At 37.9% G+C, this 16,833-nt stretch overlaps 2 protein-coding genes across 2 annotated transcripts; one reads left to right on the top strand and one right to left on the bottom strand.

Moving 5' to 3' along the window:
- Window positions 1-334: 334 nt before the first annotated feature.
- On the bottom strand, window positions 335-9,601 carry LOC119795665 (ranBP-type and C3HC4-type zinc finger-containing protein 1-like). The gene is made up of 9 exons (XM_038303754.1): window positions 9,132-9,601; window positions 6,319-6,493; window positions 4,096-4,185; window positions 3,864-4,005; window positions 3,691-3,781; window positions 3,327-3,612; window positions 1,494-1,594; window positions 1,269-1,376; window positions 335-1,179 (listed from the first exon to the last, which is right to left on the bottom strand). Exons 1-9 carry the CDS (start codon window positions 9,393-9,395, stop codon window positions 1,129-1,131), a joined length of 1,308 nt encoding a protein of 435 aa, XP_038159682.1. The 5' UTR covers window positions 9,396-9,601; the 3' UTR covers window positions 335-1,128.
- A 2,390-nt stretch (window positions 9,602-11,991) lies between these two features.
- Window positions 11,992-16,692, top strand: LOC119795664 (alanine aminotransferase 2). The gene is made up of 11 exons (XM_038303753.1): window positions 11,992-12,164; window positions 12,255-12,344; window positions 12,427-12,532; window positions 12,954-13,087; window positions 13,173-13,416; window positions 13,498-13,577; window positions 13,643-13,779; window positions 15,797-15,971; window positions 16,055-16,210; window positions 16,296-16,408; window positions 16,550-16,692. Exons 1-11 carry the CDS (start codon window positions 12,060-12,062, stop codon window positions 16,638-16,640), a joined length of 1,431 nt encoding a protein of 476 aa, XP_038159681.1. The 5' UTR covers window positions 11,992-12,059; the 3' UTR covers window positions 16,641-16,692.
- The last annotated feature ends 141 nt before the right edge of the window (window positions 16,693-16,833 follow it).

The raw sequence follows: 16,833 nt of genomic DNA, 5'->3' as shown, positions 1-16,833 counted from the left end.
TCACAGCTCGGGGCAGCTGGTAGTGTTGGTTTGAGAGATATTTTATTGGTTTACTTTTTAGATCTTTGATATCAACTCATATTTTGTTTTCACCAAAGTCCTCCTTATATGATCACCGTACATTCATTTACTTATGGATAATGAAAACCTCACAAAGCTTAGATCACTAAAGGCTTTTCCTTGTTAGGAAAATACAATGTTTTGTTTCCATGGGATGATTTTAGTTCATTATGTTATTTCTTTTTTCATTTTTTTATAGGCTAGAAGAGAAATCCTAGAGAATATGTTAATAGACGCTTGGTTGTGCACCAAGGGCCAAATACATACAACAGTGTAACTGATCTTAGTTATAAGTTTATTAACAGTGTTTTAAGCAGCATGGAAAAAAGCTCAGACCATAAATGACATTTTTGTGTGATAGAAAGCTGTAAGGAAGCTTGCAGGTGTCTGGAAAAAATAAAACTGAGTCACAGGCAGATTCCTTCTTTTATATAGATTATGCGGTGAAAGTGGATCCTTCTTCGCTTTCACAGCTCAGAGGAAATCAAGTACAATTAAACTACACATTGAAATATACAACACATATTTAATGCATTTTGGTAAAAATATTACACTAAATACAATCCTGTACACAACCCATGCTTTTTTCCCCTCTTATTTCTAATAATGTTTTGGCACCACTGCTGCAGATGACTGATTAACAGACATAAAAGGCATCGCCTCCCTCTCCTTATCACAGCAAACGGAGGCTGCGAGTGACCTCCCCTCGTCTTTGGCTGCAATCGGACAGAAGGAAGGAAATTACCTCGCTCCCTTTCCCTGCTAAAATAAATATCAGGCTGTTTGTGTTACACGCACATACACATATATACACCCACTCTAAAATAAATTAAAAAAAAGGTCTAACCAAATGAGATTCCATGTCATGATGTCAATGTATAAACAGACCAAGCACTCTTTCCGCAGTTCGAGCGACACGTTTGTATCTGTCAGATGGTAATCAGTGCACTTTACTCTGTTTCTGTGAGTAATTTGCCAACAGCTGTATTTCAGATGTAAACGGCTCACTTTTGGGGGGTGAGTGTGGGAGTGAGCGAGAAGCATGATCCAGACGGCGGTGAGGGGCAGTCAGCTGCTGCTTACACCAGGCTCCCTGCGATCCTCTCTCCTGCCTTTCTCCTTGGTGAAAGATTAAAAAAAAATAAGTGACTGTGTGAGGGCAGGTGTTAAGAGGACTGATTCATCTGGAGTTAGATGTATGGAAGTACCTGCTGGATGCAGGTCTGCAGGTCGGGCCTGGCAGTCGCGCAGATCTCGCAGCCCGGGCGAGACGGCTTGTTGATGAAAGTGCATGATGGACAAGCCCAGTCTGTCTGCTGCGATATCAAAAATAAATACAAATGAAGTCAAATGTGATTTTTCCTACATGAAAGCAAAAAAAGCTTTCGCTTGCTCCATCTGCAGCCTATTTAAACAGCGTGCGGCTCAGATACCTGCGTCTTGTTGGCTTTGTTGGGGCGGTCGTTCAGGTGCAGCTTCTCAAAATCAAGGACATCTTTGATGTCACTTGCTTTATTATTCCCTCCGCCTGTTTCTGTTAAAAATAGATTAAAGCAAGTGAAACAACAACTCTTCAAAACCTGAAAAGATGAAAGACTGGGATCTAAAGAAATTCCTTCCAATGTTCTGATAAAAACATGAGAGGGATGCCACAGGAATACAAAACTTCCTAAAAAAACTAAAACAACCTGCTGATGCTCCTCATGTGAAAGTTGCTCGTCTGTGGATGTTTTAGAAAGTAAACAAGTTATCTTAACTGTTAAGTGCAAGCTAAAGTTATATTAAGAGTAATGGGATGGTGTTTAGTGGGCCTTATTTATGAATATTTTAATACCTATTATTCAATACCTGTTAGTCAAATGACTTTTTTCACCAAAAAAGTATTTGCAACATGCTAATGGTAAAAGATAAAACAATAGAAAGTAGCAGCTGTGTTCTACGACGGAGTATTAGGGCCACACATGAAGAGAAAAAATATTTTTGCCATGACGAGATTAAACTCAACATTAAACTCAACATTTCGAGAATAAAGTTGAAATGTCATGTTGAGTTTAATCTCGACGTGTCGACTTTAAACTCGCCATTTCGAGAATAAAGTTGATATATCGTGGCGACTTTAATCTCGACATTCCAAAGTTTGGAGAAAAGAGCAACCGCGCACCACAGCTGCAGTCTGCGTTTTAAGAGTGAAGGTAGTCTTTGACGTGCTGCAACTGTATAGGATTCTGTGCATGTATCCTGTGCAGCGGTTGGCTCTCTTGAACTAATTTAAACTTAATTGTCGACACGTCGAGATTAAACTCAACATGACATTTCAACTTTATTCTCGAAATGTTGAGTTTAATGTCGACATGTCGACTTTAAAGTCGACATGTCGAGTTTAATCTCGTCATGGCAAAAATATTTTTTCTCTTCATGTATGGCCCTAATACTCCGTCGTAGTGTTCCCATCAGAACCAGGATACATACGAGACGCATGTTTTGACTGCACATTGGCAGCTACTTTAATAAAGCTACTTTCTATTGTAAAGAAGGTTTTATATGGCGGGCTAGATGCTCCTAAGGGTTAAAGAACAGAAGCTGCTTTTTCAGGTCCATTAAAATCAGTTTTGGTGATTTTGGTGTGGCCAGACTATTAAATATTTCAAAACAACCCGATTAATAGAAATTGTATATTTAACCCCATGTCCATAAAATGCAAAGTACGATTTTCGGGTCTTGCAAAAGTAATCATACCTTGTATTTGCTGTGTGGGGATTTTGTTCACGACTAAAGAAATTCAACGTATTTCATTGAAATTCCATGTACAACACATAAAAACAGAAGTGAAAGGAAATATTTTTCTATAGGAATAAAAATCAGCCATACTCATTAGGAACCAACTTTTTTCCCTAATTCTCTGTAGAATACCTGAAGCTCTGCCAGATTAAAAGGAGAGGTAGTGAACAGGACTTCATCAAACTTGCATCATATTCTCAATCACAATTCAATTTGGGTTTTGACTAGGCCATTATAGCACAAAAATATGCTTGAAAATCTTATTTCAACTCAAAATCTTAATTCAATTCACTGAAGTTTGTGTTTGCAGTACGAAAAAACTGGTGAAATGGCTTAGATGGATCACTTGACTCAACGTTTACATTAAAGAAGGTATCCAACTAAATATGTAAAATACAGCCAACAGCATGGATTCACACAGCAGGCTTAATGCAAGCAGATTTAGGTGCAGTTTGTCTCAAGCTGGCCAAAATATTTATTGTTCTCACCCTGGTTGTTGTGGGGAAGCTTTGATGGCAGAGTGCTGTAACCCCTCCAGACCTGGGAGGTGAGGCTGCTTCCAAGGGGCAGCGGTGAAGCTAGCAGGGAGTTGTCCAGGTCCTGCTGGAACAGCTGCCGTGTAACCCGAGCTTGTCTGGCAGAGATCAGGTAAAGGTACGCGGTGTCGCCATCTTTCTGAACTCCGTATGAAGCCAGTGACCTGGGATCGGCACACAGGCACTGACCGATCACCCAGCGCTGCACGCGCGGATGGAAGCCGTACTCCAGGAAGACCTGGAGATGAACAGCTATTAACGTTAGTAGATGGGAGCCACCAAAAGTTTCGCTTTTAACACTGTTAAGTTTTCTCACCTGTTGTTTAAGCGTGGCCACGGACATGTATGGAAAAACGATCACTGTGACACAACAAGAAGAAGAGGCATCCTCCACCACCACAGATAAACTGAAACACACAGGCACCACAACAGCGGTGAAACATAGGTTAAAGTCACTTCACATCTCATGTTTACCGACTTTATCCAGACCTTATTTCTCCATCGGTGTAGTTTTTCGGGGACGGCTGTATCGTCAGCACCGCTTTCTGCCGAGCCAGAGCGGATGCGTGCTGGGAGGCGGCCTGAATGTCCCCTGCCTCGATCGCCTTGGAGAGCTCCGAACACAGCTCCTCTGAAAATCAAGGGATAAAATGGGGACGTTTTCAGAGCAGACTATGAGGGCGTACAAAGAGGCTGAATGTTGAAAACTCCCTACTCTCACCAATGAGCAGCAGAGAGGTGGAGGTCCTCTGATCTGGGGCTGCTTCAGAGATGTGTTTGCCATCAGATTCACAGGCGTTTATATTTGCCACTGTCAGAGAGAAATAAATAAGTTACTATACAACATCTCAGTGTATGATTGGAAATATACAGTTATGTGTACATATGCAGAAACAGAAGAATTTTCATTGAACTAAAAGGGAAATCAAAGCCCCTCCTCAGAAGATCAGAAACCTGAAGTATCAATGTTGAGAAAATAACAGATATTTCAAAATAAGTATAATTATTAAACAATGAAGTCAATAAAGGAGCTACTGCTGCAATAAACTATTTATTTCCCCTCACAGAAAATACGGTACTCCGAAATCAAAGCTATATGTTTCCTGTGTGTCTCTACCGACAAGTTTTTTCCAGTTAAAAAGTATTTTATCTCTACATTGTCACTAAACGCACGCTTGGTATGAGGGATTAGCGCAAGACAAAGACACTGACACTGACAGTGACTGTCCAAGGAGGCTAAATTCCTATCAAGGAGAAGTTAATCTGTAAGTCAATAATTCACTGATATCTGCTGGGTTTCCTCACATAGAAAACCAACAATTCCAATGGTAAACTGGACACTGGATCTTTAGTCATATTCTATTTAACAAGAGTTAGACACAAACATTCTCTCTTGAGTCCTTTAGGTTGTAGTAACAAACCTAATGTGGATTTTCTACCACACAGAAGCGTGTGAGCAAGAAATAAACACCTTTCCATTTAGGGCTGAATGATTTTGCCAAATTCAAAACAGAAATTACTTTTAACCAATATAGCAGTTTTTCTTTGCATTAAACACAAGCTTGTAGATGCTTCACCCCAAGGTTTCAGTTCTTTGTTTCCATGAAAGCTTGTTTTCCAGAGTCCGACTTTACTGTATTCTTTATGTGAAAAAGTGCAAGTCTCTCTAACTTTCTGTGGCTGCAAACCCACTTTGAGCTTTTAATCACAGCTTAAAAGCCTGGAGTGACAAATTTACTGTCTTACTCTTGTTAAATATAGTGAGATTGAAATTGAGTGCCGGTTCGAATTGATAATTGTATTTTGTTAAATTGCGATTTTATTGTAAATGCAGTTTATTGCCCACCACCTAATTCTACCTACGATAAGTCCTACGACAAATAACTCTGGATAAGAGAGCACAAAAGGCCATCAAACCAATGAAACACTGGAGCCAAACATAAAAATGGTTGGAGAAGGGAAAAAAAGAGAGATCCTGTTCACAATTTTGGTCAGAAATAATAAAACCAACATAAAACAACCTTGATTTCATTTTTTTTTATGAGATCATGCAGTCCTATCCCATGAATTTAAATGAATTAACTTTTTACTTGATTTGTTGCTAATGAATTCTATATAACTGAATTGAAGTGAATTATTATCACGATAACTATACTGCTCTCAATACTCAAAGCGATTTACACTAAATTCACTCATTCACGCACACACTGATGGTGGAAAGCTACATAGTAGCCACAGCTGCCCTGTGGCTAACTGACAGAAATGAGGCTCCACCGGACCCTCCGGCCACCATCAGTAGGCAATGCTGTTAAGTGTCTTGCCCAACGACACAACAAGACTGAAAGCCGACAACCCTTCGATTGCAGAGCAAACTTCTACACCCGACGCCACCGTCGCCCCTAATTGACAAACAACTCCTTCAAATAACTGCTGACCAGCAGTTCACACGAGTCTAACAGCAATTTTGGCCTTTTAATGTTCGATTATTTCTTTTTCCACGTTGGAAAGACGACACATCATTGGGCAGCAGTTAATAGAAAAATAGTTAAATAGAAAGTACATTGTAAAAAAAAGTTATTTTTGTTTAGCATCCGGTTTGCTTGATGCATTCTATGATGTGCTCCACTTTCAAATAAGAATTTCCCCATTTAAAACAAGTACTAACATTACTTTCTAAGCACTTTTTTCTATTTATCAACAGAAAGAGCATGTGAGGTGAGTAATCCATGCAGAAAGGTTAGTCCCCAACCCACCAATCTAACAATTAGATACTTGCTCAAATTCAGATTTGTTGCTCCACGCCTGTAAAAACTTTTGCATAAATATATTCATGTCTGCTGTTTAAACATAATAAAATTCAACTGGTACGTTCATTCTTCAAGGGACTCTACAGTGGTCGCCCAACACCTTTAAAATATGACAGTTGAATTGTTTTCACACTGACCTCTGTGCGCCTCTCTCAGCGATGACAGCACCACAGTGGACCAAGCTTCAGCTTCGCGGTCGCAGCGGAAGTTGAAACGGATGCAGTCGAGGGGCGCAGCAGCAAGTCGCATCTCATGGCAGCGGGAGGATTTGACCTCATACTGAACCGAGCGCAAGTCAAACTCTGCAATGAACTGAAGGGAAAGAACACAGGCTGTGATAAAATGTCTTTACAAAGAGTTCATGGGAGTAAAAATTCGGTTTAATACATAATAGAACACTTTATTGTAAGAATTCCAGAAAGACGACGAGGAAATTGATTTGAATCTGAACAGGTTAATGGTTCGGCTTTAGCAGAGTTAAAACAGCTATTTTAGACAAAAAATGCTGAGTCTCTTTGCATGAATGTGAATTATTCAACAATCTTTCTTATTTCTCACATTTGAACACGAGTTTACCTGGACTTGAAAAAAAAAAAAATCAAATCTGTCTATTGAAGTGTATCTGTTTGAAATCTGGTGGAAAGTTTGTAAAAAAACAGATTATTTTACATAATGGGTTGACTCTCCATGTCTGGTGCTTTAGGGAACAAAAGGCCATGGAGGCAAAAAAAAGGGTTTTGGCTTTAGCAAGAAAGAGACCGTCTATGATCTCTGAAAAGATTTCAACATATAGATATAAAGAAGGTGGGATCAAAATACAGCTCTGCAAATCAAAAAAGGTCTTAATTGTGAGTAAGAAAAAGGAGCATGCAACCTTTTACAAGGACATCATGTGGGGGAAGGCGAACACCTTATTGTTTTTAGATAAAGTGAGTCAACTTAAGTCTATATTTGGCTGAGTGTAAAACCTTAATGGAATTTCTTATTTCTCCTGTTTTAAATTCCATTTACTGTAATGCTTTAAAATAGTGCAAAATAGAGCAAACTTTACAGAGGGGCTTATTTAATGTTTTTTTTTTTTCCTTGGAAAAGCATTTTTTCTCCAAATACAGCTTAGAGATAAAAAAAAAAAAACATTCTTTTTTGTGGTTAATTTCCTCCATCAGATCAGGGATGCCTCCCAGCACAAACTGATTCAGAGACAAATGTAAGCAAAATAAGACATAGGTCCCTGATTAATTATCTGAAGTGGCAGGTAAACTAAGAGGGAGCACAAAGAGGGCCAGACTCACAGATTCCCACCTTGCAGCAACTAAAAAAGAAACCAAAGATCTTAATTCTTTTTCCGCAACATTCTTCAAATTCTTTGCTCCAGGGATTCTTTTAGGTCTTTGATTAGATTTTAAAATGTTCTCCTTCACTCACTTCACAGTTACTGGTATCAAGTTATTAGGAAGTTAATTTATTCCATCTGTATGGTTCATATGGGAAAATCCAGGAGGGCCCTAAAGGTTCTCTTGATGGATGGAGCATACAGTGGTTTACTGAAGCCCCTCCACATGTTATTATATTTTTTCCTTTGCTTAAAAGAAAGAAACATTTGCCTGACTGATAGCAGAGGCGAAGTATTTGTACTTCGTTACTGTACTGAAGTACACGTTTTAGGTATCTATACTCTACTCCATTACTTATTTTTCTTCCTACTTCTGACTTCTACTCATTACATTTTCACACAAGTATCTGTACTTTCTATTCCTTACATTTTTGAAACAAACGTTCCTCATTACTCTTGGCTTTGGTTTAATGTTTATAAATATTTATTTCACGTCATGTGCGCCATCCAAAGCAGATAATTGGCGCCATCCACATCTGGTAAAAAACTAGTTTAATAGGATGAGTCATATAACGCAAAACACTCATTTGTTAGCTATTCATCAAATCTGTGCCAAAGGAAATAATCAGAAGCAAGCAGGTGTTCTTCAAACTGCAAACGTGAATTGTCTATGCCATGCTACAATGTTGGATTCAGTATAAGATGTTGAAATGTCTGAAAGGTCGGACACAGACGAGAGTGTATCGGGAGAAGGAGACGGAGACCAACAAGAACTCCATCATCCTTGGCTCTATCTCAAATTTTTTTTTTAAATTGAGCTTTCAATTCATATAGTGGAATCTGGCTGTTTTTATTAAAGGTTACTGTATACTTTTATACTTTAAGTAGTTTTTGGAGCACATACTTTTTCACTTTTACTTGAATAAAGAGGTCAAGTTGATACTTCAACTTTTACCCGAGTGTTTTTTTAACTCCAGTATCAACACTTATACTTAAGTAACAAATATGTGTACTTTTGACACCACTGACTGAAAGTATTTGTGCATCACCAAATCACAGTCATTGTGAAAAAACATTGTGTAAAAAAATAAATTTATAAAATAAATAAATGTATTGATCTCACAATGGAAAAATAAACTCTCTCAATTGAACCCATCTCCTTAGGGGAGCAGTGTGGGGTTAAGGGTCTTGCTCAGAGGGCCACAGTGGCAGTATGTGAGTAAAGGGTTTTGAACTCACAACCTTAGGATTCAAAGCTCAATTCCCGAACCATTTTGTCACCAGTAACACAACCCAACTCTCTCGTTCAAATCACCTTGAGGTTCTGAACTGAGCAGCTTGGAATGAAGTCCCTCTACCTCAGGAGCTTAACTACTGAATAGGAATTCAAACAGACAATTTGGCATGTTGTGCATTAGCGCTGTAGCTGATTTCTAATACATTCACGTCAACAACCTGTTTTTATGTATGCTTTTGAGTGGTGATGTATATATATAGCCTGGGACAACAGACTCTCATTCCTCAATCTGCTTCCTCTTGTAGGTAAAAACATGATAATAAAGACTTTGTGAGTTAGAGTAAAGAGTTCTGCAGGTAAACAAACAGATAAAACCTCACCACACTGCGATTTCCGCTGGTATCTCGCAGTGCCAGGCGGAACTCTCCGGCTATGTTGGGGTCCATGCTGAGCTGCAGCCGCAGAGAGTCGCTTCCCGCTCCAGGTAGGCACAGCGGTCTGATCCCGGAGTGGGACACCGAGACGCGGACAGACATCAGGACAGTGCTGCAGCATGCTGCCGGAGCGGGGCCGCTGCAAGCAGGCTGCTGGGATGAGGCAGGAACCGGAGCAGGGAGAGCCCAGCTACCCGAGCTGAGTGCCATGTTTCACGCACTGGGACCAGAGGAAGGCTCGTTGCTTCTGCTGTCGGGTCTAAAAGGTTCTGTCTAGTTTATAAAGACGTGATATTTTCAATTGTAGGCTGTGGTTGTGTTTTTGTCTCGCTGCTTCTTCCATTTCTGTCGAGCCAAGCAGATGTGGACCAAAAGAAAACAAAACAGGAAGTAGAACAGCACGTCTGTTATTTACGTCCGGGTAGAAACGGAGCCGCCGAAAATCCTCCGAGTACAGAGGAAGGGCTCTTTTACATTTTTATGGACTTTGTTTACCGTCTATGTCTTGTCTTTCTTAAAGTAATTCTTTCACCTATAATTGTCCAATGTTTCACCAACTGTTGTATATCTATGCTTGATGTTCGATTAATTCTGTAATGTTACATAGAATTGCCAATAAAGCATAAAAAAAAATAATAATAATAGTTGTATGGACTTTTTTCAGAGTTGATTGCGTTTCTTACACTATTCCATTTTTTTTCCCTGCTCCGTTTTTTTATTTCATTTTTTGTAACGGGCCAAGCATTTGCTTGTTATATTGAACATGTGTAATTTCTTAGTATTATTTTTTAAAATAACTGAACAATGTTTGCTATTCTGAGATGACTATTTTTCCGTGCTGTAGGCCTATGGTCTATTATAGACGTTTGATTTTTCCTCATCTTGTCTCCCGTATAGCCTACTTCTCTATGCATTTATTTGTCTATTTGCTTTGTCACAGACCAACCTGTATTGCCCCTCCACCCACTGTGGGACACTAAAGACATTTGTATTCTGAAATAACCGATGTAAAACAATTATAATGTATAATATAATTCATGTAATTTGCCACCCTGGGTTTAAAAAAGAAGACATCATTAAAACATCTAATTTCATTAAGGGTAGGATATGTAGTATTTTGCTCAATTTTTCCCCCCAGTTCTTTATCAAAGAAGAGATGGGTCAATCTTACTTTCTTCTTACTACTTTATTACAGTATAATGTATATCCAATGGCATTTATATCTTGTATGTATCCCTTACATAGAAGTATCAGTTGTATTTGTAAAATTACCCTCAAGAAAAAAGAAAACACCTGAAAAAAATGACATACCATAATCACCTACTATATTTACCCATTTGTTTTTGCATAACCCTTATATAGTTTTATAGTTTTATATATTGCATCTGCATGCGAATATTGCATTTTTTCTTTTGACAGAGTGTCTCCTAGGGTGTACTACAAATGGGAGCTTAGATATTACACTCATTAAAGTAAAGAAATATATATTGAGTCTCTGGTGCTTGTTATTCTTAACATAGTATTAATTGTTCAAATGAAGAAACAAACAAACAGTTTAAGTTAAACTTTCACAGTTTTAAGGTCTATCAGATCACCATTGTGGCTCTTTGGACTTCCATTCTGGTTCTTCATAACATTAGAACTAACTGATCTATTTTAATTTACAAATCATAACAATTACATTTCCATACATTGGAAACTACATAGTGTTCTGTTTGAATCATCTTCTTTAAATATCATTATTACATCTCTTTTGTTTTGTTTTTTTATCCCAAAACCTGCAATTTGAGAAATATTTTTTATAGCAACTATCCTATTTCCAAATATCCTACAGTTATTTTTAATAATCTTGAGATTTTTTTTATTTGAAAAAAAAAAATGGCATTCAACTTTTGCAGCTCTAAATAAGTTTTATTTAGCCTGAAAAAAAGCAAAAATGGCTTGTTGGATTTCTAAAGTTGCAGACCCCTCATCTCTTGCTGCTGCAAAGAAAAATACAGATGCATTTTAATGGATCAAAGTGTGATTATATCTATTTATTTACCTAGTTTGTCCCGTGCTAAATTAAATATAAGGTGAAATTCATATTTGACACAGATTCACCAAATACAGAGTTCTACATTTCAACAATTTAGAGTTTGCTCAAATGAATTTGGCTTTCAGCTGATGAAATCCCCAAATTGTCAGTCTAAAATAAGATTTTAGAAGAGTGCCATCACTATTGTGACAATAGTGGTGCCATTACTATTGTCACAGCCATTCAATTATGCTCTGTTGTCACAAAAATACTTTTTAGATTCATAAGTAATTTTGTAATCATGAATTAGGATTAAGTTATTTGTGTGTTTCTGATTGATAAGATTTTCCCAGGTTTTCTTAAATGATGTTATGCTAAAATCAATGCTTTACCTAATTAACAATGGTATATTTCAAGAGACTGCTTAAGACCCAGCATTAAGGTAGCTGCAGAAACATGACATATCAATTCATATAGTTTACTTTTAAAAGGCCGTAGTCATTCACAATTCATTTAAGAAATGTTTAAAGATATATGAGCAGATTAAAAATTTGAGATGTATATGAATATAAATGTTGCATTAGTCATGTCATGCCAGATCAGAACCCAGTTAACAGATAACAAACAGGAATTCCACACATCGCCTGATGTTTTTACAGATTACTTAATAAAGGCACATGGAAAAAAAAACTGCAAAAATCCGGCCATGTTAATGTAACACCTATTGCTACATTTTCTCGTGTAAATCTTTGACTAGAAGATGGAATTCACTTGCATTGAGCTGCTAAGAACATCCACAGTTGTCCTGCTCAGATTGTGTTGGTCTGGTCAAAGATAAAGAAGGACATTTCACAGACATGTCTGCCTTGCAGGAGATCAGTTTAAATATAAGAAACATGAAGCAGCTGGAGTATTCAGTCTTGGCCAGGCGGACAAACCAGATCAAGGATGAACTCAAAAAGGTAAGAGAATAAATTGCTGTGAAGCATGAAGTGAATTGAAAACATGCATTTTCTTTCTGTTTTTAAATTTCTTTGTGTCACAAATCACAGGGCGTAAAAAAGTCCTACAGGGAGGTGATCGATGTCTCCTGGGGTGACCCACACAGGGCAGGTGTAAAACCTCTTTCATTTGTAAGACAGGTAAGATGAGATGTTAAAAAAACAGGGTTTAAACAATCATTTATTTCTGTGAAAAAACTGTTCATTGTCCTCTCTCTCCTAGGTTCTTGCAGCGTTCTATCCTCAGCTTATGGATGGAGACAAGCTGATGGTGGATGTCAAGCAGAGAGCTCAGATGCTGCTGAGAGCATGTCCAGGGGGAAGTGTAGGTAAGAGTTACGCTTACATTCAATATGGGGTTCTCTTTGATTGAATACAAAAGGAATGAAGGAAAAAGGGGGATGGATGGATGGATGGATGGATGGATGGATGGATGGATGGATGGATGGATGGATGGATGCTTTATTAATCCCCGATAGAGGAAATTCACCTGTCTGATTGCAAAGATAAAAACATAAAATAGGATAAAAAAACACACACTTAGATAGAAAAAACAAAAAAACACAGTAATATAATAAAACATTCGGTCTTTCAAGAGGCATTAAACTGTCTATTGGTGGTCAGGACAAAAGATCTGTATCTCATTGTTCTGCTTCTCAAAGAACTAAATCGTAACACATCCAAGGTAACTATTTATTCAGTTGAGAATTGTTTTGTTTTGCTTTTAAAGAGTTTTAGTTCTGTCTCCAGGTTCATACTCTGCTACAGCAGGAGTAACAGAAATAGTCGAGAGAGTCTCTGAATATATCACCAGACGGGATGGTGGAGTTCCAAGTCACCCTGAAAACATCTACATCAGCTCCGGCTCACAGTGGGCACTAACGGTACACAGACTATCACAATTCATACAGCTGCCTCCTCCTGTTGGTTACCTGGTTAGATACATTTCTCATTAATTGGGCCCTTCAGAACATTTTAAAGGTCTTGGTGAATCCTGAGGCCTCACCCAGAACAGGAGTGCTGACTCCAGTGCCGTGCCACTCCACCACTATTTTATCCCTAATGGCACTGGGAGCTGAGGTAGTGCCTTACTATCTAAGAGAGGAACAAGGCTGGGCGCTGGATGTGGAGGAGCTACAGCGAGCTTGGGGCTCTGCTAAGGAAGTATGCAACCCTGTTGGTCTGTATGTCATCAACCCTGGAAACCCAGCAGGTAGCAACATCCAGGCAGAATACAGAACATTTATAGGATTTCATTGTATTTTAATCAGACATAACCTTTTCATCACTGCAGGCTATGTTCAGAGCAGAAAATCAATGCAAGAGGTGATCCGGTTTGCTGCAGAGAAGAGGCTTTTTCTTCTGGCCGATGAGGTCAGTGAATCCAGACTTTTACTATTTTATTCTTTTAAAATGTAAAGCCGGTTCTTCCTCCTCAGGTGTATCAGGATTGTGTTTTCGGGGAGGAAACTGAGTTTGTCTCTTATAAAAGAGCTCTGGCTGAGATGGGGTCTCCTCTGTCAGACACAGTGGAGCTGGCATCCTTCCACACAACCTCTAAAGGCCTCATGGGAGAGTGAGTATTCAATCGTGTCATCTCACATGTATTCCTTCCCACAAGGTACGTGTTTTTTAATCAAACAATGTACAGCTTAAGATAAATAACAGAGTTACAAAACATAAGTAATTAAAGTAGGGATGTCACAATACAGCGATTCACATCAATACATATTGAAATGATCAATGATTCAGTTACATCGATGCAAAATGAAAAACTGATCCACATCGTCATTAAACAGCTTTGTTTTGAAAATACCATGACTATACTACATAGGTGATCTATGATGAAAGTAATGATAACAGGTATAATTTCTTTTATAATTAAAGGATGCAATTTTGATCCAAATGGCAGTTAGATCATCAGATAATATCCCATTAATTCAATCATAGATTTGTGACTTGAATGGAACCTTTTATCTCCAAACATCCAAACCAAACGCTGTAGCATCTTACAGTGATGAAAGTGGTGATTTACACCACTAACCATCAGGTGATCATGTAGAAAAAAAAAAAAAAAACGTTCACTCTGCTGGATGCAAGCTTTAATTACAGTTTCTCACTCTACCCTTCTAAATCTCCCCCAAACGAGGAAAGTATCCGTACTTGAATCAGAACTCACTTTCCTGTTATCCGTTGTTGACCTTTCACACTTCAAAACCTGAACAATTTGAATAAAATACAGTTCTGTCAATTAGTTATAGTATTGACTTAAACATAACGGGTGGTAAATCAGTTGAATGAAAACAAGTTATATATGAACTAATGTTCAGGTAAAACATTATTTATGCCCCTGCAGAGTATTGTGAATTCTATTGAATAAAAACGGTATGGTGTAAATCAGTAATTTGCAAACCTCCAACTTTCCTGACTTGCATTTAAAGTGCCGTAGTGGAAAGTTTGCTTATCCACAGCTAGAGACACCAAGGAGTTCTGGTTCCCTCCTTCAAATATTCTGATCTTTGCAGTTTTTGTCGCATCATATCCATACCACAATTTGTACGTACTAGGTGCACACTTTAAAGATTTTTTTTTTCTGATAGCCTACTGTTACTTTCCAATAAGTTTGTTAGCCAGAAGTCCGTTATTGTCAACTTATTGGGGTTTGATTTTTGGTTATCATCTGACCCAAACGGATCAGAAATATTTAAAACTTTATGCAGTTTTATTAAATAAAACAGTACTTTACAAATTTTCTCTCCCTTAACGCACAAAAAAAGTCCCACCCAAAAATATTAACCGACACTTAATCATCAGGGTCACCGAGTATAAAATGGTTTGTCTGCAGGTATGAATGGAAGCAGGAGGGTAAAATATATTAAAGAAGTTTGTAGATTCATTCACCTCATCTAGGAGCAAGATGATTCTTTAAGGTTTGGTTAACAAAGAGGACATTTTTCATTTGTTTAAAAAAGCCAGGAGCCAAACATATTGGTGGCTGAAGTAATAGTATACCCACAAGTGTTTGCGTATTTGTTACAGGGTCGTTAAGCTTGAACCATGTTAACCATACAGAGGTGTTACCCAAAAATAGAACATTATAAAAAAAAGAAGCCACAATCTGGTTTATCGCCATTCAATTGATTTTAAGGAACCTCCTTGGTTAAAAAAAAAACAACTGAGGAAAATAAGTTATTGAATCTGAGATGCTTTAAGAAGCCTTTAATATCAGTGATGACATATCCACATTTCCTTTTGAACACACTAAAGGTTTTTTTTATCAGTTTCCTTTCTATTGGCCACTTTTAGACCTCCATCTGTTAACAGCCTTAGCTTTTCATCAATAAGGAGCTCATAAAATATTAATTCATGCTGGTAGAAATTTCTCCAAGGAGAAAAACTGAGACTGGAAATTTAAGATAAGAGATGCATAAACCACACTCCTTACCCCATATATCTGCCCACATCAAGAAGTCAATGCTTCTGTAGTTCTTATGGATACTAAAAAGAAAACCACTGCATGTATTTCAGTAGAATCGGATATTAATTTTTTTTTGTAAAGACATTTGACACTTCAGAGCCTTTCTTGGGTTTAGGTGCGGTCTACGTGCTGGGTACGTTGAGCTCGTTAACCTCGACCCCGCTGTGATGAAACACATCTACAGTCTGTTCTCTGCTAACTCCTGTGCACCAGTGTTGGGACAGTTTGCTTTGGATGTGATGACAAATCCTCCACAACCAGGAGACCCCTCATATCCCCTTTATATGAAGGTAGACCATTTTTGTTTTTAATTCACAGGAACACATTTTGGGAATGCAAAATTAAAGCTGTTGGTATATTCTTCATTGAGTAGGAGACACAGCACATCAGGACCTCAGTTGCTGAAAATGTGAGGAGGGTGGAAGAAGTCATAAACAGCTTGCCAGGTTTCAGCTGCCAACCAGTGGAAGGAGGAGCGTTTGCTTTCCCACGAGTGTTTCTTCCACCCAAAGCCATTGAGACAGCAAAGGTTTCAAAATAAAAGACAATTAAGTTTAATACAATTTATAATGTAATACGAGAATTATGTGTGGATTTATATTTGGGTCTTTTAGGAGCTTGGAATGAAACCTGACACATTTTACTGTATGAGACTGCTGGAGGATGCAGGAGTGTTATCAAGTCCTGGTAGTGAATATGGACAACAGGAGGGAACCTATCACATCAGGTGAGACAAACTATAAGTATACAGTGTTTCAGTTTTGACCAAATTATTATTATTTTTTAAATTACATCTTGAAAGAATACAAAGGATTTTCCAGTTGCTTCACACAACAAAACTACTCAAAACTTTCCTTTGTCTTTGCAGATTTTGCATAATGACCCCTTCAGAAATCATGGAAGAATTACTGAGACGTCTGAGTACTTTTCACAAAAGGTTTATGAACGAGTTTTCATAAAAATCAACAGGAAAGCTCTCTAAGTATTGCATACCATTTAAATAAAAAAAAAGGGGGAAAAAAACTCATGGCCATGTTTTTAATAAACATAGTACTTAAAATTATTTGAATGACCTCTGTCTTTACTCATTAGAGTAAAACCAATCTCTGCTTTTCAGAAAGCAATGAAACATTTAGAAAAAACAAAGTTCAA

The sequence above is a fragment of the Cyprinodon tularosa genome, unplaced genomic scaffold, assembly GCF_016077235.1.
Source record: "Cyprinodon tularosa strain WSP-4 unplaced genomic scaffold, ASM1607723v1 ctg52, whole genome shotgun sequence".
Taxonomy (NCBI): Eukaryota; Metazoa; Chordata; class Actinopteri; order Cyprinodontiformes; family Cyprinodontidae; genus Cyprinodon; species Cyprinodon tularosa.
The sequence above is the reverse complement of the archived record's forward strand: the minus strand, read 5'-3'. Positions and strand labels throughout refer to the sequence as shown.